Source organism: Oryzias melastigma, linkage group LG8 (assembly GCF_002922805.2).
Source record: "Oryzias melastigma strain HK-1 linkage group LG8, ASM292280v2, whole genome shotgun sequence".
In the NCBI taxonomy this organism is placed as follows: Eukaryota; Metazoa; Chordata; class Actinopteri; order Beloniformes; family Adrianichthyidae; genus Oryzias; species Oryzias melastigma.
The window spans coordinates 1384186-1405861 of record NC_050519.1 but is presented as its reverse complement, the minus strand read 5'-3'; the positions used below and the strand labels follow the sequence as shown (position 1 = coordinate 1405861).

At 40.8% G+C, this 21676-nt stretch overlaps 1 protein-coding gene and 1 long non-coding RNA gene across 2 annotated transcripts; one reads left to right on the top strand and one right to left on the bottom strand.

Annotated features, from left to right (window-relative positions):
* Positions 1 to 15754: 15754 nt before the first annotated feature.
* LOC118599032 lies at positions 15755 to 17327 on the bottom strand. The gene is made up of 2 exons (XR_004948286.1): positions 16410 to 17327; positions 15755 to 16330 (listed from the first exon to the last, which is right to left on the bottom strand). It is a non-coding gene; the product is annotated as an uncharacterized LOC118599032 (long non-coding RNA).
* A 699-nt stretch (positions 17328 to 18026) lies between these two features.
* Positions 18027 to 21192, top strand: LOC112146932 (phosphoinositide-interacting protein). Its single transcript, XM_024273008.2, has 2 exons — positions 18027 to 18203; positions 20621 to 21192. The coding sequence occupies exon 2, from the start codon at positions 20621 to 20623 to the stop codon at positions 21050 to 21052; it is 432 nt and encodes a 143-aa protein (XP_024128776.1). The 5' UTR covers positions 18027 to 18203; the 3' UTR covers positions 21053 to 21192.
* The last annotated feature ends 484 nt before the right edge of the window (positions 21193 to 21676 follow it).

Here is a 21676-nt window from a genome sequence, read left to right as displayed (position 1 = left end):
CTGTACTGGTACCACGTCCTGAGGGCCGCTTGGTCGGTGGTCTCTGACCCTCAAGATACGGTACCGGTACCTCAACCCTGTACTGGTACCGCGTCCTGAGGGCCGTTTGGTCAGTGGTCTCTGACCCTCAGGACCGGTACCGGTAACTTAACCCTGTACTGGTACCACGTCCTGAGGGCCGCTTGGTCGGTGGTCTCTGACCCTCAGAACCGGTACCGGTACCTCAACCCTGTACTGGTACCGGTCTGAGGGCCGCTTGGTCGGTGGTCTCTGACCCTCAAGATACGGTACCGGTACCTCAACCCTGTACTGGTACCGGTCTGAGGGCCGCTTGGTCGGTGGTCTCTGACCCTCAGAACCGGTACCGGTACCTTAACCCTGTACTGGTACCGGTCTGAGGGCCGCTTGGTCGGTGGTCTCTGACCCTCAGAACCGGTACCGGTACCTCAACCCTGTACTGGTGCCGGTCTGAGGGCCGATGCTACCTGGCTATTGATGCAGACCGGTACCGGTACCTTAACCCTGTACTGGTTCCGCGTCCTGAGGGATGTGGACCTGACAGCCACGAGTTGGGACACCCCAAACCTCAAAGGGTGACATGAAGAGGAACCATACGTCCAGATATGAGGAATTAGCAGTGAGATGTGTAGAATTAACACTGTTTGACCGTTTAGTGGAAGCGAAAACGCAGATTCTGTTGTGGAGAAAATCACCTGGAAGGTCAAACAGACGATTTCTGGTTGGTGAATTACAGGAAATGAAAGAACTCAAAGGTTCTGAAGCTTCGTAGTTAAAGGGGTTAAAAAAATCAAGTAAAATGGAACGTGAGTTTAGCTGAAAACTGGGGAAAAATGTGTTCTGTTTGACCAATGAACTCAAATCTACTCCATGAACAGAACCAACCCGACTGTCGACGACCAAAGACTGGAAACAAAAAAATCCAAACTATCGAATAAAAACCAAAAATCTGAACTTGACTTAAAAAACTGACTTTTTAAACAGGATTTTATTTAATAATAAAAGAGCTGTTTGGTTGTCTTTAATTGGATTCATTTAAACATTTGTTTAGACGTTTTTTCATAATATCTTCATTTAAATTCAACTTTGTTTGATTTTTGGTTTCAACTATTAACTATAATCTGTGTTTTAATCCTCCTAAAGAAAACAGTAAAAACTTAAACGAATCGTTCTGCTGCTCAAACTGATCAGAACTACAAACATCCCATAATAGAAACAGCTGCAACTCTTCCTCCTTTTTCTCTTTTCTTTCCCCTCAGAACCGTCACAGACTCTCTGCTGTCGCGGTGATGAATTCAGATCATCGTCTGTCGGACAAACGCTCCATTAATCACAGATACTCTGAGTTAATGATGCTCAGAGTTTACTGAACTCACTCTGGATTCATGCGTCGGTTTTTACTCCAATTTACTCCCATTTCTTATCTGTTAAATGTTTATTTTAGCTTTAACTTTTCCTGCAGAAAAACAAACTGATGTGAAGCTCAGAGACTCGAGCGTTTAATCTGCTTTTACTGGAGTTTCTTTATATTTGTGTGTAAATTAAATCAAACCAGAATCTTCACTGGATCAATTAACAAGTTACAGTTTTAACTTGATGGTTAACTCAACTCAAACATTAATTTGATATAAACTCATTATTCTAAAAACAGAACTTTTGTTAATTGATCAAATTTTTCACTTTTTTCAGTGTTGAAAATGAACATTTGATGTTTTCCATCCACCTGCAGTGAAGTTCTCCTCAGACTGACCAGAGGCTGAAGTGGGTTACGCTCTCTCAGGAATGTAATGATGGGCGACGGGGGCGGGGGCGGCGGGACACTCCCATCATACAAGCATCAATCAAAGCTCTGATGTTGAATAAAACTGTTGATTTTCTGAGTTTTCCTCCCAGAAACGCAAACGTTCCCGCCCTGCGGCGCCGTCCGTCGACCATTTGATCAGCTCTCTAATGAACGTAAACGAGCCGCTCGCCGCCTGAGGAGAAACGTCGCGATTGAAGACTCCATGACCTTGGTTTGGTTTGGAGCGCTCCGATTGGTTCCTGTGAGCCTGGAGGAAGACTCAACCTGTGCTGTGATCCGGGAGCCGATCTGGACAAGAGTCTGGGGGTTTTAGATGATTTATTTAAAAAAAAAACAAAAAAGGTCTGAAAATTATTAAACTAATTAAATAAAGTCAGTAACTCAGAGACTGAAATGGTTCAAACGGATATTTTATGAACGTTTTAAGCTACGTCCACTCTAGCTGTGATTTGATTTGATTCAATTTAATGTCATTTATTTTTATTTGATTTGATCTGATTTCTTTTGATTTCATTTAATTTTAGCCGGTTAGATATCTGATTTATTTTGATCTGATTTCATTTGATTTAATTTCCTTTAAATACATTTCATTTTTATCTGGTTTGATTTTATGTTTGATAATTGTATTTCATTGATTTTGATTTCATTTTTACCTGATTTGAGTTTATTTCCATTTTTATTTGATTTGAACTGATTTCTTTTGATGTCATTTAATTTTAACTGGTTCGATTATATCTGATTTAATTTAATCTGATTTAATTTGATTTAATTTATTTTCATTTTTAAATTTTATCTGATTTATTTTAATTTTTTTTAATTGATTTCGTTTCATTTCGTTTGTTTAGATGTGATTTCTTTTGATTTAATTTCATTTAAATAAATTTTATTTTTATCTGGTTTGATTTGATTTGATAATTTGATTTCATTCATTTTGATTTCATTTCATTTTTACCTGATTTGAGTTGATTTCCTTTTTATTTGATTTGAACTAATTTCTTTTAATTTCATTTAATTTAAATGTATTTAATTTTATCTGGTTTGATTGTATCTGATTTAATTTAATTGATTTTAAATTTATTTTATTTTTATCTCATTTAATTTGATTTCAATTCATTTGAAAAATAGTTTTTTTCTGGTTTGATTTGATCTGATATTATTTGATTGAATTAAAATTCATTTCTGTCTGATTTGATTTGATTGATTAATTTGACTGAAGTGACGTCGGTGTGATGAGGATGAAGAAGCTGCTTCATGTTTTATATCATATTTTTTTATAAATTTAAACTATTTTAATCTCTGTAACAAACCGACTGTTTCCTGGTAAATCCGTTCATCCTGACATCTCTCACATGGACGTTTGTGGTGATTGATCCAACTTCTGAGTTTGATCAGCTTCTTCTGATTGTTGATTGGTTCAGTTCTGTGTTTTTCTTTCATGAGAAAATCTTCTTTAAACTTCTCTTTACACTCAAACCCTTTAAAAACGATTTAAAGACCTTTCCCTTTGGCCAACAAGCAGCTGTCATCCATCAAAGATCATAAACTGACTTCATTGTCTTCACGTCGGGGTATAAGAGGGTGTGATCCCTCAGCTGCAGCGTGAAGCGATCCTCATGATGTTTCTCTGGAGGAACACAGAGAAGTTCAGGAGAAACTGCAGCTTGTGTGGAACCGTTGAATGCGTTTAAATTAGCCTAAAAAACTTAGGTTAGCCAAACAGCTAGCATGTAGCTGAAAAAAATAGCTAAACTTCAAAACAGCCTAAAGAATCTTAGTAAATACCAAAACAGTCCAAAAAGCTGCAGAATGCTAATTTTTAACGTTAAAACTGTAACTTTTTAACATAATTATGAACAATAAAAAGGCAGGAATATTATTCCAGAATAAATCAACTTAAACCTTAAATAACTTTAATATTTTACTCTCCATAAAAATATATTTTGTCAAAATTATACAAGTTAGAAATAACATAACATAACACTAAAATGATCTGGAGGGCCGGATCCGGCCCCCGGACCTCGACTTTGACACAAGTGATCTACAAGATCACAAGACTATAAGAAACAGACTCAAAATGTTTATTTTTTGCATAAGTTCTCACTTTTTAAAATGACGGTCAATAGAATCACTCCGTGTTACGACCTTCTTCAGGTGGTCGTTTGATTCGCTGATTTCTGGTGATGTTTTTATGGGTTGGGAGGGGCTGGTGCTCACTTTGTGATGTCACAATGGGATGTTTTCATGGGTTGGGAGGGGCTGGTGCTCACTTTGTGATGGCACAATGTGATGTTTTCATGGGTTGGGAGGGGCTGGTGCTCACAAATATAATTTTGGGTGTTTTTGTGAGGATTAATACACGTAAAAGCTAAAAAAAGGACATTTTGCATGATATGGGCTCTTTAAAGAAACTAAAGTCATGTGATCTCATTACAAGGACATATAAAAGAATTCTATAACTTGAAAATGTTTGGACCTTTCCTACTTTTTCTGTTGCGTTTATCTCATTGATGCTCCTTTGATTCTGCTTTAGTTTGATCCGCATTTCCAGCCAGGATTTTTAAATTCCTCCCGTGTGTTTCCGTCCTTCTTGACTGGCATTTGGCCGTAATGACTGCAGTCAGAAACTCTCGAGTGTTCGGCCGGCTCACTCCCATCCCGATAAAGGACAGCTGACCTTCGCCGGCGTGCACGGAGGAAAAATAAAAGCTCTGCGTGGCCTTTCAACTGTCCTGCAAAGCCCCGTGGGGGACGCTCCAGAGAAAATATAAAGAAATTCACCACTGTTTTCATCTCAAATGTTAAGGGGGCCAGCTCTTAAGGTCAAATCTCTTTGTGGTTTTTTTCTGGAGATCCTTGGAGACCAGAAGAATTAAAATGCAGCTCGACCGTTGGTGAAGAGAAAAGAGACATGAATTATTCAGTAAGTTTATTAAAAATATTTTTAAAAAAGAATCTAATGATCCTCGTCAGAACCGCTCCGGATCGGTTCGCTCGGACTCCTCCGACTGTAATTATGATGGCGTTCCTCTGAAATGAAGTGAGTAGAAAATCAATGACTGTCTGGATAGAGAGATGAAAATGAAGGGAGAAAATCAATGGCATCGATGTAATCTGTGAGAGTAAGTGTTGCCCCGCTTGCATGTCGGAGTCCGGCTGAATGAGATCTTTGACTCCTGAATGGAGCCGGAAAACCGGGAGAGGTGACGCTGGATCCCATTCATGATCCATCAGGAAGAGACCGACGACTCCTCGGCAAGGAAACTTGGGATTACATTGTCATGGCTCTCAGAAAACATCATTTTAGCTTCAAAGATGAATCTTTGAAGCTAAAAGATGCAAAAGCAGTTTTTGGATCTGGGCACCATTTGTGGTGGAAATACTTTGGTTTCAATGAGCCAAAATAACAAACCAAGTCTTTAAATGTTTTAAATAAATCAAAGTAAATGGGTTTTCTAGAGACTTCTTTATAAATCTGGATGATCTTAAGGTGAATGATTGTAAATTTGACAAAAACAACAGTTTTAAACCCTAAACTTTAGGAAAATATAGAAAATTTGAGAAAAAAAATATAAAAATTACAAACTTGAATAAAAAAAACGAATGTTTTGTATTTTCAGGTTTTGTTTGTGGTTTTTGGGAATGAATGAGAAAACTGTCCTTTTTACGAGTTTTATTTTCACAAAAACTAAATGTTTTTTGTCAAGTTTCTGGTTGAAAAATTCTAATTACATTAATGTCAGATAAACTTTTTTGTCCTATGTTGTTCTAAAAAATGAAGACACAAATGAACCATAAAACAGATCCTTACTGATGCGATCGTCTCACAAGGTTATCTTTAAAATTTATAAAATGTCATTTTTAGCCTAAATCTAAAAACTTGTCATTTTTTCGGCAGTATCTGCAGGAGAAATTCACCTCTACATTGTGGACGGAAACAACGCCGCCCCCACTTCCCTTCACCTTTACCTTGGAGCTCGTTGTTCACTCGCTCTCCCACTAGCTTACAGCCCCTAGCACCCTTAAGCTAACATTAGCGGTGCAACAAAAATGTCCCGTCGTGCAGTTCAGATCCAGATTCCAGCTCAGACCAGGAAAACCAAGACGTTCATGGATCTATGTGTCTGCGAGTGGATGAATCAGAAAGGGGCGGAGCTTTATTTTCTGTCACAATTGCAATCTTATTCAAACTGTATTGTTTTTTATTTGTCTGCTTTTGATTTATTTTTATAAAAGCAACTTTTAAACTTCATTTTCTTTACAAATCTCCTCCATCATTAGAAAAATACTACATGAACATCTAAAAAACACTATTTTCATAAGGATTATTAAACATACTTTAGCGTCATCATCTGGACAAAAACAGGTGAACTTTCTCTTTGAACTGAAGATTTATCGTGATCCTGATTATATCACTTTCCTTTTGTAAGGTTCATATTGACACATTAGTCAGCCTCACACCCCATAATGTTAGGTTTAATTTGGATTTTTTTAAATAATTCTCCTTATCAGTCAGCGCATGAACGGTGTAGTTCTCTATCCCACCACCAGGGGGAGCTTCTGTTTATTGAGCAGGTCAAAAGACCGTAAATCAAACACGGAGACAGATCTGATTGTGTTCTAGCTGCTCACTAAAGGCTTCACTTAAGAACAAAAAGCAAAAATCCACATTTGTCCAGGTCTTCCTTTCAAATGTGATACACTTTTCCGCTACAGATGAGTTCTGTGTCGGCTTGTTACCATGACAACGAGACACATCACATACCAAATAGTCCGCTTTTAGTGAAAAAATGATCTAAACGAAAGAAATAGGAATAAAGTGCTAAATATTGATTGAATATTCATTTTTTATGTAGATGACCACGGTAAAAGCAGGATAATATCCTTTGAAGTGTGCGTTATGAGAAATTAAGGCACGACGCGGCCTCCACGTCGTGCCTTAATTTCTCATAACGCACACTTCAAATGGTGTTATTCTCACTTTTTCCTCAAATATTCACATAAAACCAATTTTTATCAGTGCAACATGTTTGTAGCAGCTGTGTGACACGCCCTCAAGGCTCTCGGAAATGTGACATCCTCGTGGTCATCCGTGGTATTGCATTTTCTGACAGAACTGGTGAGAGAAAAACATCAAATTTGTTTCTCTGTTTTACCACTTCACTGTTTTCTAAACATGTGGAAGTTTTTCCTTCATATTTAATGCCTGAGGAAACTGAAGTTTTTATTTGGGCTTAAACTCACGGTGCTTCTGATTATGTACCGTGAAGAAACGCGTCTTTCATCCTCCTCACTGTGAATTTTGTTTGTGAGCGGGACGCTCTGCATAACAAGTGATATGAAAACAGCATCCAAATGAGCAGCACACGAACCGACACGAGGTCTGACTCGGTCCAGCACCGTGTGGTCTCCACTGAAGGAGAAGTGAAGATAAGGCCTCCACGATTGTTCCAAAAACAAATGACATTCTCTCACCATGGCTTAAGGAGACGGGATAACGGGATCGCTGACATGTGAAATGAACTGTTGTCCGAATGATAAGCAGCAACACGGTCCGTCAGCCACAGATTCTCAGGAGGACGGAGGAGCCGAAAATAGTCTGACGGCAGCTCCAGGTCAGCTGGAAATCATCCTCACAGCTGATCAAACGGAGTCTGTTCACTCCCACAATCCTCTCCGTTCAACCCATTCCAGGTCTGCAAAACACACATTTATTTAAATTCCTCTCATTCTGGAATCAGTTACGGTGTGCCACAGGGCTCTGTTCTCGGCCCCTTTAAACCCATAAGAGATTTAATCCGTGACAGAAAATAACATAAACTACCGAAACTCTTCAAACGTTCACGAAATTAACAAAATTAAAATTGGTGTGAAGCTGTCGGAATCATTCGGTTTAGGTTGAACTCCTTACAACTGTGTTACAGCGGGGGGGTCAAACTCAATCACACAGGGGGGCAACATTTAAAACACCTTAGGAAGCAGCTGAACAGGAAAAACATCTATTGAAGAAACTAAAACTAAATGTTTAAAACTTTTAAACTGTAACCTTTTAACATAATTATGAACTAGATATACAGAATGATGCTAGAGTGAATGCTGGAAGCTGAATTTGGCCGCTGAAGATAATGAAATTAATAGATAAATACTTTAAAGTTGATAGCTGAAAATGCTGAAGCTGAAAGCTAGATAAAATATTAGCTAAATACCAAATTAGCCTAAAAATCTTTTTAATAAAATAAAAAACCAGGTTAGTCAAAACAGCTAGCATGTAGCTGAAAATTAGCTTAACTTCAAAATAACTGAAAAAAGCTTAAAATAACCAAAACAACTAGCGTGTAAATATTAGCCTAAAAAACTAAAGAAAAAAGCCTAAATTAGCTTTAAACAGCTAGCATGAAGCTGAAAATTTTGTTAAACTCCATAAAAACCTAAAAAAAATGAAAAAGGCCTAAATTAGCCAAAACAGCTAGCGTGAAAATATTAGCCTAACTCCAAAATAGCCTTAAAACATAAAGAGAAGCCTAAATTAGCTTAAAAACAGCTAGCATGTAGCTGAAACACTAGCTAAATTCCAAAATAGCCTGAAAAATCTTAGTAAATGCCAAAATAGTCCAAAAAGCTGCAGAATTTTAAAAACGTTAAAAGTGTAACTTTTTAGTCAAGGCCTCTGGGCTCGACTTTGACACTTTGACTTTAAACCGTCATGAATTTATGTTTCTATACAATTAAATCAACAAGTCCTTTAGTTAGTTTTTAGAGTTAAATTCTGCATTGTGGTGAAAACAGAAATGTTTGCATCAATTGAGTTTTTCCTAAGACATTGTCAAAAATATGGAGATCTCAGCGTGAGCAGAGGAAATGACCATTTTTAGGGTTGCCATGGTAACACTGTGAGACTGGAAAGTTTACATTTTGAGATTTCTAACTATATAAACACCAGAGATGTCATGGGTGACGCCTAAATAAGACACGACCTTTGAACTGCTGAGACTCTTCCACAGAATATTCCAACGGATTCTGATGTGGAGAACAGCAGCTTTTCCACTCGTTCCCATTTCAGAACCAGCTGGTTTACGTCTTTGTCTGAACGGTTTAAAAGTTCAAGAAAAAACGGCGACACAGGAGCTAAAGCTAAAGAGCCACGCTGGTGGAAATGCCGTTTTTGGTCTTTTTAACAAGTCCCTGTAGAATTTTTCAGATGATGGAAGACATGATTATTCAGATAATCGGATAAAATTTGTAAGAAAAAAGCAGCTGCTCAAATGTTGCGTCATGAATTTTTCAAGAATTTCCTAAAAATGTTATTTGTTTGTTTGTTTGTTCGTTTTTCCTTCAATCCGTCGCCTCATACGTCTGGTAGCTTCAGTTCTACGGTGGAAACCTTCTCGAGTCAGGACTTGCAGCTGGAGAGTCCTGACTAGAATCGACGTGAATCTCTGGTTTGACCACAGACCCTTTTCCTCTCAGATGCATTAGACTCGGCCGTAGAAAGATGTCACAGAACGCTCTTCTGCCCCATAAAGAGTCCATAAAGATCCAGTTTCCTCAATAGCTGCTCTCTAAATGTTCTAAACTGCAGCTTGTTTCTCAGTAAATCCTCATTCAGACAAACCAGGCCAGAGAAGAGACTCCCTGAATCTTCATCTGAAGGAGGGCAGATGAAGGTTTCTCCGTCTGCATGTTGGTAAATCCTCAGAGATCCACACAGCTGTGTTTGCTCAGGCGGCAGCATTTCATTCTGAGACGTGAGTGAAGCTTCGTTCCGACTGCAGATCGTGAAACGATCCTGAAGGGTCGAGGAGTTTCTGTGGTTTCTTCACCACACGTGGACGCTGATCCTGCCCAAACAGGCCGAGCGCTGGCGACCCTTGAACTTCTGCGGGAAATGGTGCCAAAAACAAACAACCAGACCAGTAAAAGTCCTGCCAAAAGAAGCTCCGGTCACATAGCCAGAATCTTTAGTATCATTGGGCTGACCTAAGAACCAGTCGGTAACAACAGAGACTTAGAGCGAGTGTTGATGATGATGGTTGTGTTGGATCAGTTTGAGTTTTCCCTTTTCTGCTCACTTTTTGCCATGTAACTCGTGTTTTAGATTTAGACCAAAGACCCATGTTTTAGAGGTAAAGCCGTTGATTGGCTGCTTCAGAGAATTGATGCTGGAAGACACTTGTAGAGCGCGATCGCAGCAGAACTAAAGGATTTACATGACCCTCAATAGAGTCATGGGTCTCTGGGTAAACTCTCACACGCCCCAGGAATGGGTGGACCAAAGGCCAAGTCTCCACTATCATTACTATTACTGTTGTAGGGTTTTTTTCTTCCCAAATTCCTAATTTTTCAGTTATTTTCAAGCATGTTTTTAGGATTTCCTATGTTTTCACTTTAGATTTTGTTACATAAACCAGAGTTCAGTTGAACTTCTTCTTTTGTGGGATGATGTTCTTCTGATCAGAGTTCCTGTGGGGTCTTAAAAAGTCTTAAAAGTCTATCAATTTTGAAATAACAGCTTAAAAGTTTTGAATTTTGATTTCTGATCCTTAAAAATTGTGCTGCTTGAAACTTTTCCGTTTCATATTTCATGTCAAAGATTGAAATTTTCTTCAACCAAGATCATTTTGATCAGATGATGTAAGTCAACATCAGGAAAATCACCAAATCACCAAAACGCTAAAGCTCTGAAACATCCCAGCAAACAAGAGAAGAAGCTACAGTTTTGATCAGAAATTGGAAATAAATGTAAAAAATGTGAAATAGACTGAAATCGGTCTTAATGTTTGATATGTAAGGCCTTAAAAAGGTCTTAAAAAGTCTTAACTTGAAGAAACTTGTAGGAACTCAGTCTGATGTTTGTCAGGAAACAAAAACAGTTTCAGACTCCCCATCTCAGACCCACGGTACCAGGATCTCAGCAGTTCTGGTGAGTTCTGACTGAACTGGTTCCTCTGGAGAACCTGTGCAAACGTCCAGGAGGACGACGGTTCTGACGAGTTTTCTCTCCTGAAGTCTGTGAGAACAGACGACAAACCCTGAAGTTTGAGTCCGCGGCGCTCCACTGGAGTTTCCACAGCAGGACCACCGTATCGACTTCCTGGTAAAAAAAAAACTCAATTCATCTTGATTACAGCCGAAGATCTGTCGAAGCAGCCCTGATCGTTGGCTTGAGGACATCAGTGACAGATTTCTGGGACATGAAGTCTGCAGACGGCGGAGGAACTCACCTGTAAATGTCATTGATCGACCTGGAGGTTTTCTCCCTCAAACATCTCTGATCCTTCAGCCTCAGCAAAGACACACCATCCTAAACATCACAAAGCTTTGAGGCTCGGTCACCATGGAAACCGGCGACGAGTCAGCAGGTCTGCACTGTCTTCATCCCTTTGACCTCACAGATCGCTCTTATTCTCCATGGTTGAAGAACAGCTCCTGATTTTGAAGTTTGGGGTCAGAACTCCTGAGTTATTTCTGGGAGAACGTCGACCTTTAGATGGATGAAGATCGTTTGGGCAGAACGTTCTCTCAACTGCAGCTTCTTCTCTCGTTTTGGCATCAAAGCTGAATAAAAATCATCATTTCTTCGAAGTGGTGAAATTGTATTGAGTTTGTTCTTGACTCAAGAGCTCAGACTCCTGCAGGGTCTCCACAGTTCAGGTTCTTCCTCAGTGTCTTCTCAAAGATGTTTCCTCTGTGAACTCAGCTACCAAACTGAACCAGAAAGATATTTTACAGTTTTAGAACAGATCAGAAACGCACACTCAAACATTTTCTTCAATAAACTGAAACATTTGATTGAATACAAACAATCTAAGAATTAATGTGAAGTTGAGAGTCTTGAGTTTGCTCAGGTTTGGAGTTCTGACGGCGCCCCCTGCAGGCCAGAGCTGTCAGAACCCCTCCTGACTCCACCTGTGCAGCACAGCAGCCGCAGGGCTTCATGTGAGCGAGACAGGCGAGAAAGAAAGAAAAATAAAGGTTCACATTTCCTAAAGGAATAAATCTGTAGAACGCTGCAGGATTTGATGAGAGTTTTAATGTGTCTTAAACTGAATCACTATGATGAAAATGGTGTTTTTAACACATTCATGAGGTAATTTCTTATTGTGGAGATCACTTCTACAGAAAAATGAGGCCAAAATTTCATTTCTAAGTATTTCTTTATTCAAATCGATGTAAATCAGGAACATATGAAAAAATACATTTTTAAAAAGATCGTATTTGTGACATAGAAAAGACGCTGGGCGGGGCTACAAACTCCCTGCTCTGCTCTATTCTGATTCATCAAATGCAGATAAACAGATCCATGAAGGTCTTTGTTTTCCTCGTCTGAGCTGGAATCTGGATCAGAACTGAACGACTGGATATTTTTGCTGCACTGGTGATGTTATGTTGGGTGTGTGAGGGGCTGTTAGCAAGTGGGAGAGATCGGGATACGTATCGTACCATGAGGCATGTATCGTATCGTGAGACACATATTGGGATACGTATTGTATCGTGCGATATGTATCGTATACGTATTGTATCGTGAGACACATATCGGTACACGTATCGTATCGTGAGATGTGTATAGTATCGTGAGACATATCGGGATTTGTATCAAGAGATATGTATTGGGATACGTTTCGTATCGTATTGTGAGACACATTTCGGTATTTTAATCATATTGTGAAACATGTATCAGGATACGTTTTGCATCGTGAGAGACATATCGGGATACATATCGTATCGTGAGACACGTATCGGTACACGTATCGTATCGTGAGATGTGTATCGTATCGTGAGACATATCGGGATTTGTATCAAGAGACATGTATTGGGATACGTTTCGTATCGTATCGTGAGACATATCGGGATTTGTATCAAGAGACATGTGTTGGGATACGTTTCGTATCGTATCGTGAGACATATCGGGATGCATATCGTATTGAAAGACACGTATATGAATACGTATGGTATCACCAGACTTTTGTCAACATGACATTCTCCACTGATCAGATCTTCACACAGTAGAAGCTCCGCCCACACTCATGAGCTTTGAAAGCCTCTCCAGAGTGCATACATTACCAGAAGAGCTTCGTTCTCCTAAAGTGCTCCCGTCTCTCTTAAGTGTGTGCTGGTCTCCCATGCATTAAAGAAACTCTCCTATTCTTTGATTAAATCTTCATCGACGCTAAAGCCTCAACTGGCAGGCGTTGGATCCCAGAGAGCGGCACCAAGACGCCCAGAAGAAGCAGACAAACATCAGACAGAAGGTGCTGGTTCCTGAAGAAGAAAACCTCTCTGAGCGGCACGTTCCTCGGCGTTCCCCACGTCAGAGCGGGACAAACGAATGAGTCACGGCAGACTCATGATTAGATAACATTCAATTATTCATTTGGAGTGTGAACGTCACTTTTGACGGAGTTCTTCTGCAGAGATGTCAGCTCTTTGTGGTTGGAGTTCTCACCAAACTTGTTGTCATAAACACCTGAAGACAGAATGAAGCGAGCGGTCTGACGGCGGTGAAGTTCAGCCAGAAGAAGTCCGGTTGCCTGGCAACCTCAGAAACCTCCCGAGGGCTGGCACAGATTGGTGGATCTCTGTTTGGTTCTGGTACATTTTGAGGGAAAGTTTGATTGCATCCCATAATGATCCTGGCAGGTGTTTGTTGTTTAGTGTAAACATGGAGGATGTTGTTCATTGTTCATGCGGTGGATGATCATGTGACTTGTTTCCTTTTTCCTGCAGAGCTGGTATGAAACCTGCAGAAGAAGAACGGCGGCGAGGACGTTTGTTCGTCTGTAGGAGGATTTTTTTTTCTTTGCAGTTTGTTTTTCTGCACATTTTTCATCTGCTTTGGAGGCGGAGCCGAGGCCTTTTTTGCACTTAAGAACAATCAAGAAAACAAACTTTTGTCACAACATTTTTATGATTTATTGTTTTTCGAATTGATGGAAACAAATAACAGAAATTCTGCAGAACTTCAGCTCCGATGATGCTCTTACAGAAGCTGCAGACGTTTTCAAACGCCTCCAGAGTCTCAGACTCTTCCTCCTTTCCTCCTCCTTCTGCCGCCGCTCAGTCGATCAGCACCATCGCGGTTCTGGTCTGAGGGAGGCCTTCGATCCCAGACCCCCGGGTCTGCAGGAGTGTGGCGCTCTCCTCCGGCTCAGTTAACGGTTCCAGCATCGATCTGTTTGTCTCAGAGAAGATCTTTGTCGTGACGGTCCGACAGCAGCTCTGCTGGAGGCTGAAAGTTTGTTTAGCAGAACAGGAAGTGAAGTTGAGGAGCAGCTGAGCTTCCTGCGGGGCTGTGGTCAAACGGGTCTTCCTGAGGAGGATCTTCTGAGCTGCTTCACTTTGACCGTCCAGCCAGAGCGGGAATCGAACCACCAGCAAATGACGAGTGTGGTGATCGGCTTCTGAAGTGGATCGTGCCACTTCCACGATTTAAAGAGACTCCGCCCATACGTCACTAACCAATCTAAGTCTCTGATTGGTCAATATTCCACCTGGTTTAGTTTTTTATACATGTTCAGTGGCTGCATGTTTAATGCATAGAGCAGGAAAACAAGAACGCCACATACACGCGGTTTCATGAACGCTCATTCAACTGGTGGTGTTCACACTCCATACAAACAGGGCGGGGCTTCTTCTTCTTTTGTTTTTCTACGGTTTACTAGCGCTTGATCGCCACCTACAGTTGGAAGAGGTTCAGTACGACAGATCAAAGCCAAATCCCTTGAATCCTGCTCCAGGATTTCTCTCCCACTGCTCTATTCCGATATACGGTAGACTTGGAGTCACGAACTGTGAATATTAGTTTATCTTTTGTGATCATGTTTGCAACAGTTGGTACTTCTGCGTTTTGAAAGGAGGCCATCAACACGCCACGACCAAATCAATTCCTGATTGGTCAAAGTTCTGCGTTTTTGTGAAATAGAAACTTGCGTAAACGCAGGTTTACCCATAAAACGTTTTTCAAAATAAAATTAGTTTCAAACATGTCAATAGTAAAGTACTAAGTAGTATATAGTGAATTATAGTACAGGAAGTATTCAACTTTGTTTACTATTGAAATATTTTCAGAGAATTTGGTTTTGTGTTTTCCATGATAGTTTACGGTCAATTATTAATCCTTAAACCTTTTTCTCTACAGTTTCTATTGGGAAAAAATATATATATTTTTTTGTTATTCCAAATTGTCTTTGTTGTTACCAAACTTAGTTTTAGTTTTAATTCAAATGAATGATAATTTCATATTTAGTTCTTCGTTTATATTTTGTTAGTAAGATTAAAATAATCGTCATCACTACAAAATATATTTGTGTCATCTGCAAACAAAATAAGCTTCAATAATTTAGTTACGTTAAATATGTCATTAGTGCAGTGTTTCCCAACCCTGGTCCTCAGGGCACACTGTCCGGCATTTTTTTAATCCAACCCTGCTCAAACACACCTGCCTTTGATGACCGTCATTATCAGGCTTCTGCTGAGCCTGATGATGAGCTGAATCAGGTGTGCATAATCAGGGCAACATGGAAAACATGCAGGACAGTGTGCCCCGAGGACCAGGGTTGGGAAACACTGCATTAGTGCATTAATAAAATGGTCCGAGTAAAGAGCCCTGAGGCGCACCACGTGTCATTTCTAGAATACTTGAAGTATATTAATCAATGCTAACATGTACTTCCTGTTGGATAACATTTTATCAACTTCCATGCTAGTTCTCTCATTCCATATTGTTCTAGGGAAGTGGTAGCTAGCGTAGCGATGCGTGAACGCGAGCGTTTTGATGCACAGTTTGTACGTGATAAAATGGGACCGGTTTTGGATTACGTCATCACGTGCTACTGTTAAAACGTACGTTTTTCATGACCAATACTCCGTTTTTATGGCGCTTCTCAAGGCGATTATTGACCTCTTTGGCTTGCCATACCCGGAAGCCCAAAACAACCATTTAAATGGACTTTTTATTAAAAAATAGTCACTTGAACGAGTGTTCCGAGTGTGAACGTAGTTTGAAATCTGTTTCCATCTTTCTCCAGCAGGTGGCAGTCATCCCCTCCATTCCTGTTTGATCCGGACAGCAGCCGTCCTCCTGCTGCAGCTGCTGCTCTCTGCAACTTCATGCAACAAACGTAAACATGCAAAGCAGATTCATTAGTCTCAAGGTCACCTGTGCAGCGAAGTGCTGCTGGAGCCGATTAATCAGCCGGCGGGTTGGAGCCGCCTGATGTTCTCTGAGGGTTAACGAGGTCCAAACCGGCTTCTCCTTTATCTCCTGAAAACCTCTGAGGTCGCAGTCGTTAGAGGATCTCAGTTCTGCCGGCTTTAACCGCCTCAGAGTCCACGCTGCTTCGCCGGCAGCATCAGCACCGCGGCGGGTCCCGGGTCCAATCCCTGCAGCTGCTGGGCTGGATTACAGCCACACCTGGATCTGCTCTGAAGACCCGTCCAGACCAGATGAAGTTTTGTCCTCCTAACTCTGCTGTTTGATGACAAGCTGGGACTTCATGGACCTGTGGAGCTTTCCTGAGGAGAAAAGAGTGAATGGAGACGATGACATGGATTTGGAGACAAACGTGGAGGGAAAACTTTTCATGAAGTCAACCTTGAATGTTCCAACTGCATCCAGACCTCCAGCTCCTCCTTGTTTTCTTCTCTGTTTTTGAAACATAAATCTGTGTTCTGCTGATTAAAAAACAATGAAAATTATTTTACCTTTCTGCTGCTTAAGAGTAAAAACTTCAGCAAATTTTAAGCTACAAACTTTTATCAAATCAAATTAATTATTTTTTTATTTTTGTTTCCTTTTTTTAAAAAAAAAAACTTTTACTGTTTTAATCTGAATTATTTGACATTTAAATAACTCTTTCTACTATTTTAGCATTTAAGATTTTTTTTTAGAAAATGTCTTACAATCTTGGTATTAATAAACGTATTTGTGTGGTTTTGTTTTGTTTTTGGTTGTTGAGCCTCAAACATTTCATCAGTTTTTACTTTATGAGTTTTGATTCTTTGTCTTCAATCAATTTATCATTTATGTTTGTAAAATGTGTTTACTTTTTTCTTTCTATAACATTTTTAATGAAAATTGACTTTTTGTCATGTTCTAATTTTTACTACCTGTTGTAGCACGCTGTAGCCACTAGAGGGCGGTGTTCAGAATCTTAAAAGATTTTTTTTTTCCAGAACTTCTTCCTGTTTCCTCTGGAGTTTAGTCTTTTAGACAATGTTTGACGTTAAATTGTCTCCGAAATGACCTCCTCTCATATCTTTGACCTGCAGAAGAGTTTCAGAGAAAATAATGCGTGTAATTCTTCACTTTGGGTTCATTTAACGTCATTTAATGAACATGAATATTCTAAGAAAATAGAACAACTAGAGTTTAAATAAGATTCTGTTTTCAGTCAAGTTTTGCTTCAGAGCTGCTTCAGCTCCAACATCATCAGGGATGAAAAAACTGCAGAAATTTGAATTTACTTTCCATCATTAATAATTCATTTTCATTTAGAAAAACCTTTTTAGAAAACTTCTAAGACATGGAAACAGTTAGAAAAGTCTCAAATTAACTGCATAGAATCTGTTTTTATGGAGCTGCAGACTCACAGCAGAATGAAAAGATGTTTTATTTCACAATAAAACATGTAAATTTAGAAAAATATTTATAGAAAAGCAAAAACATGACAAATGGGGAAAAATGTTTGTAACATAACAAAATGCTAATAAGTAATTATTTAAATTAACTACTTCTTCTTAACTTTTGTGACATTAACGATTTTTTAAAATCTAAGTAAACGTGCAGTAAACATTCAGAGACTGATTGATCATCAGGAGAATCTCCTTCCAGCTGCAGAGCTCTGCTGCCCCCTGCTGGACGCTCCTGCTCATTACAGGGTCACTTCACCAGCAGGTTGAACTCAGACGGGTCAATGTCAGCTGATTTATGTTAAAAGAGGCTCAGAAACAGAATCTGGTTCTGATCAAACCGGACCGTCGGGTCAGACCATCCCAGAGGAGCGGGGGTGTCCGGTTACAGAACCCCCCCGTCCTCCATCCATGCAGGAAAGATGAGAAGAGCAGCTGCAGCAACAAACAGCATCGATTGGAGAGGACGTCTGCAGAACCGCTGCAGGCCACGCCGGATCAATGATGTTCCGACATGCTGGAACGTCTGTGAGTGACAGGCGGGCCCAACCCCCCCACCCCGTCGGCCCGGATGATGGGGAGGCAGCGGCGGTCACAGGAGGAGGCGGGGCCTCAGCAGGGCGGGGGGGCTGCTGCTGGCTGCCTCCTCTCCTGTCTGTCAGACTGAGGGAGGAACTTTTCCTCTTCATCATCTGTGGATTCATCCTGCTTCACTTTTCAGGATTCTGTGAGGCGACGGGAGATTTGATACGATAAGGTGGGTGTTTGTCTGCTTCTATTGGGTGTCTGCGATAAAAAGATTTTAAAAAGTAAAAAAAATGACCTTAATTGGGTTAATTTCAGGGTTGTGGCTCAAAATACTGAACAACAAATAAAGCGTAACAGGATAAAATCTGTTAAATTCTATTTAAAGTCTGTAAATCCTGGAGTTTGTTTGTTTGTAGAGTAAAATAAATGTAATGTCAAAAAGTATATTTAAAAAACTGAAGTTTTGAGATGTGTTTCTGTGAAAAAGACCTCAGAAAGAAGCTGAAATGTATTATTATTAGAATAGAAGGCAATTATGACAGAGGACTCCCCCTGCTGGCTGTGAGAGGAAGTGTTCTAGAGAACTGGTTTACTTTTTAGTCACAATGCTTCCATAAAATAAAGATTTTAGACCAAAAATGTGTTAAAAAGTGCTGAATCAAAGTTACTGAAGGGTTTAAATCTTTTTTTAATTTCAGTACAGGAGCATAAATCCTATTTTGAGTCATAAAGATCGTAAAGATCACAAAAACCTGTTTATTATTCTTATCTGGGGCTAATAAACATTACAAATATTATTATTTTTCCTTTCTTATTTTATTGTTCTTTTCTCTTAATTGTTGCTTGTATGTCTAAGAATGTACTTTTATTCATTTCTATTGACAACCACATCTGTGTTGTTTCTGTTAAACTTCCTTTAATTCGTCTTTTTACTTGGAAACCATCAAAATGTTCTATAGACGATAAAGATGGAAATGAGCCTAAGAGGCTATAATTGTATTTATTTGCATTTTTAAATGTCATATTGATATAAGTTCTCAAACAAACAAGCATTAAATGAAATTATCTTTTGCCACACCCACTTTTTTTGTGATTAATGAAATCTAATAATAAGATTTTATTCAGTGCAGCTTCATGCTGAACAAACAGGAAACGAGAGGAACTTTTGTCTCATGAGCTGAAACAAAAACCACATTTAAATCATGTCTGTTATAGCTTATAAATGCCTTTAAAAGATTCGTGATTCTGGATTGAGAGACTAAATTCTGTAAACTCTAATTTAAAAAAAATCCAAAAACATGAAGATAAAAACGCTCTAAACTATGGATAAAGTTGATCATCTTCAGGTCTATTTTCTAAGCATTCTTAGAGTGATATTACTAATGTAAAGCAGCAGCAAATAAAAATGTTAAAATTCTTAAAGTCCCCTGTTATTTGAGTTTTAACGTGTATGTGTGGCAACGAGAACAAATGTAATAAGAAATCATTTAGTTTTTGTATTTCTGAGGATTTCTCCTTTTAAATCTGTCAATCAAACTGGACCAAAGAAGTTCTGTTTGATTAAACGAGTCGTTGTGATGTCACAACAACCAGGAGCCAATAGGGCATGTGGCAGCTCCCTGATCTGGCTGACTGATAAATGCCAGTTTGCACCGCAGAGGGCTCGCGCTGCGGCTGGAGGACCAGTCGCCCCGCTGTCCTTCGGCCCGTGGGGGTCTCCCGCTCCCCCTGTCCGGTTTGTGGAAGGCGGGTCGTGGGAGGGAGCCGGGTACAGCGGGCTCAGACTCACGCTGGGTGCCCAGCTGCAGCTCCCGCCGGGGGTCCCCCATCATGGCGAGGGTCCCCCAGCGGCGAGCTGCCTCGATTGGCAGCAGACTAAACATGGGTTCACACCAAATGCGATTCGTGTGGTTTTAAGTCAATGGAACAGACGCGACATGAGGCGATCGGAAGTCCAGCGGCGAGATTTGAGCGACGGGCGCAAATTGGACAGCGCAGCCGAATCTGAAGTTTGACAGTCCGCCAATCAGGAACTCAGCTTTGGACACGTGACGTTTTCAGTGACTCGATCAGCAGGTCGAACATTAACCCAAAGCGAGCGTTTCTGTCCTGAACTTCCATCTTTTTCATAAACTCGTTGGTTCTCAGAGATCATGCGGCTACTTCAGGGTGAAGGCGGGAAAACCTCCGGACTGATCGCGGCGTTCGCTCCCGCGGCGGAGCTCACTCGCTCAATATGCCACCAGAGAGAGAGACGCTGCGGGGTGAGCTATTATAATCAGATCGGGGGCGGAGCTACTCAGCTCGGCACTAATAGCCACGCCCCCTCAGAGGAGATTTTGGAAACGGAAACTTTAACGTAAAATATGTCTTTTAAAGACATTTAGGTTGTTGTGTTTTAGTTAAAAGCGTCATAATCATCATTAAAACACAACTGTTTTTTTTGTTAAAAAATGTGTCATTTAAGGGGACTTTGAAAGAACTTGAATTATTGAACTATATATATTTTTGTAATACTTGAAGAAGCTTGTATTAATGGTTACTTTAAGTTTGTTAAAAATCATAACAACTTTGAGAATCAAAGCTTTAGCTCCGCCCCCAGGGCTTTGGCTGTAATCAGCTGTAATTGGTTCGTTTTCCCTCCAGATGTACGCCATCACCCGGGAGATCATGCCGGGCTTCCCGGAGAGCATCCCGCTCGGGGAGTGCACGCTGTCCCAGTCCAAGGACGAGCTGACGCCCCCCAGCCGCTCGGTCAGCATGGCGCTGACGCTGTCCCGCAGCGACTCCCTCTGGGCGGCGGAGCCGGCTCCCAGCAGGTGCGAGGTCTTCTGGTTCCCCATCCACTTCATGTCCACCGGTGGCAGCTTCCTGGTGTGCGGCGCCATCATGAGCGGCCTGTACTTCACCGGCCACTGCAGGAAGGTCACCAACATCCTGGGGCCGGCGCTGCTGTCCATCGGGCTGATGGTCTTCGTGGTGGGGGCGGTGCTTATCCCTATCACCAAGAAGAACAGGAAGCGGTCGGTGACGAAGAGGCCTCTGAGTTACCACAAGCCGCCGGCGTTCAACCTGTGACGGGTCTTTGCAGCATGCAGGAACGGTTTCCCGCCGCCGTCGGCCCAAACGCGCATGAGGACATTTGCAAAGGAACATGGGAGCCCAAGGACCAATCCGTCCCACTGAGAGCGGACTTCAGGGGAGGCTCTTAAATATTAATGAACGATGGGGAGGGGGGGGGGGGTCCTAAAGCAATGTGGTCAAGCAAAAGCCGCTTCATGAATAATTAAAGGAGCTTAGATCTGTCATGTTTTTATTCCGTTCGCTGTGTTGAAGCCTCCATTAAGATCCCCGTCGGAGAAACGCTTTGAATGGCTTTTGAATGTGAAGGGAAGAATTTGACTACAGCAGCCCGAAGGATCGCTTTCAATACGCTTTGAATAGTCGGCACACGTCTCAAGCAGCTCCAGAAAACATTTGGAACCACAGAAGACCAAAATCCAGGACAGGAATCGCACTACCGACGCCAGCGCCAAAGCTCCTGTGGAAGTGCCAAAACCTGCAGTTCCTCACGTGGCCACTGGGGGCAGAATGCTAAAGCCGTCTGTTGACTTCCATGTTAAAATTCACCAATAAAAATGATTGGGTTTTGGGCCTTTCAGAGAGTAGAACTTTGTGTATCCATAGTACTTTAACACCGGA

Bases quoted from the DNA above. Each gene is read 5' to 3' on its own strand.
- LOC112146932 (XM_024273008.2), top strand. From the start codon at position 20,621: ATGTACGCCATCACCCGGGAGATCATGCCGGGCTTCCCGGAGAGCATC.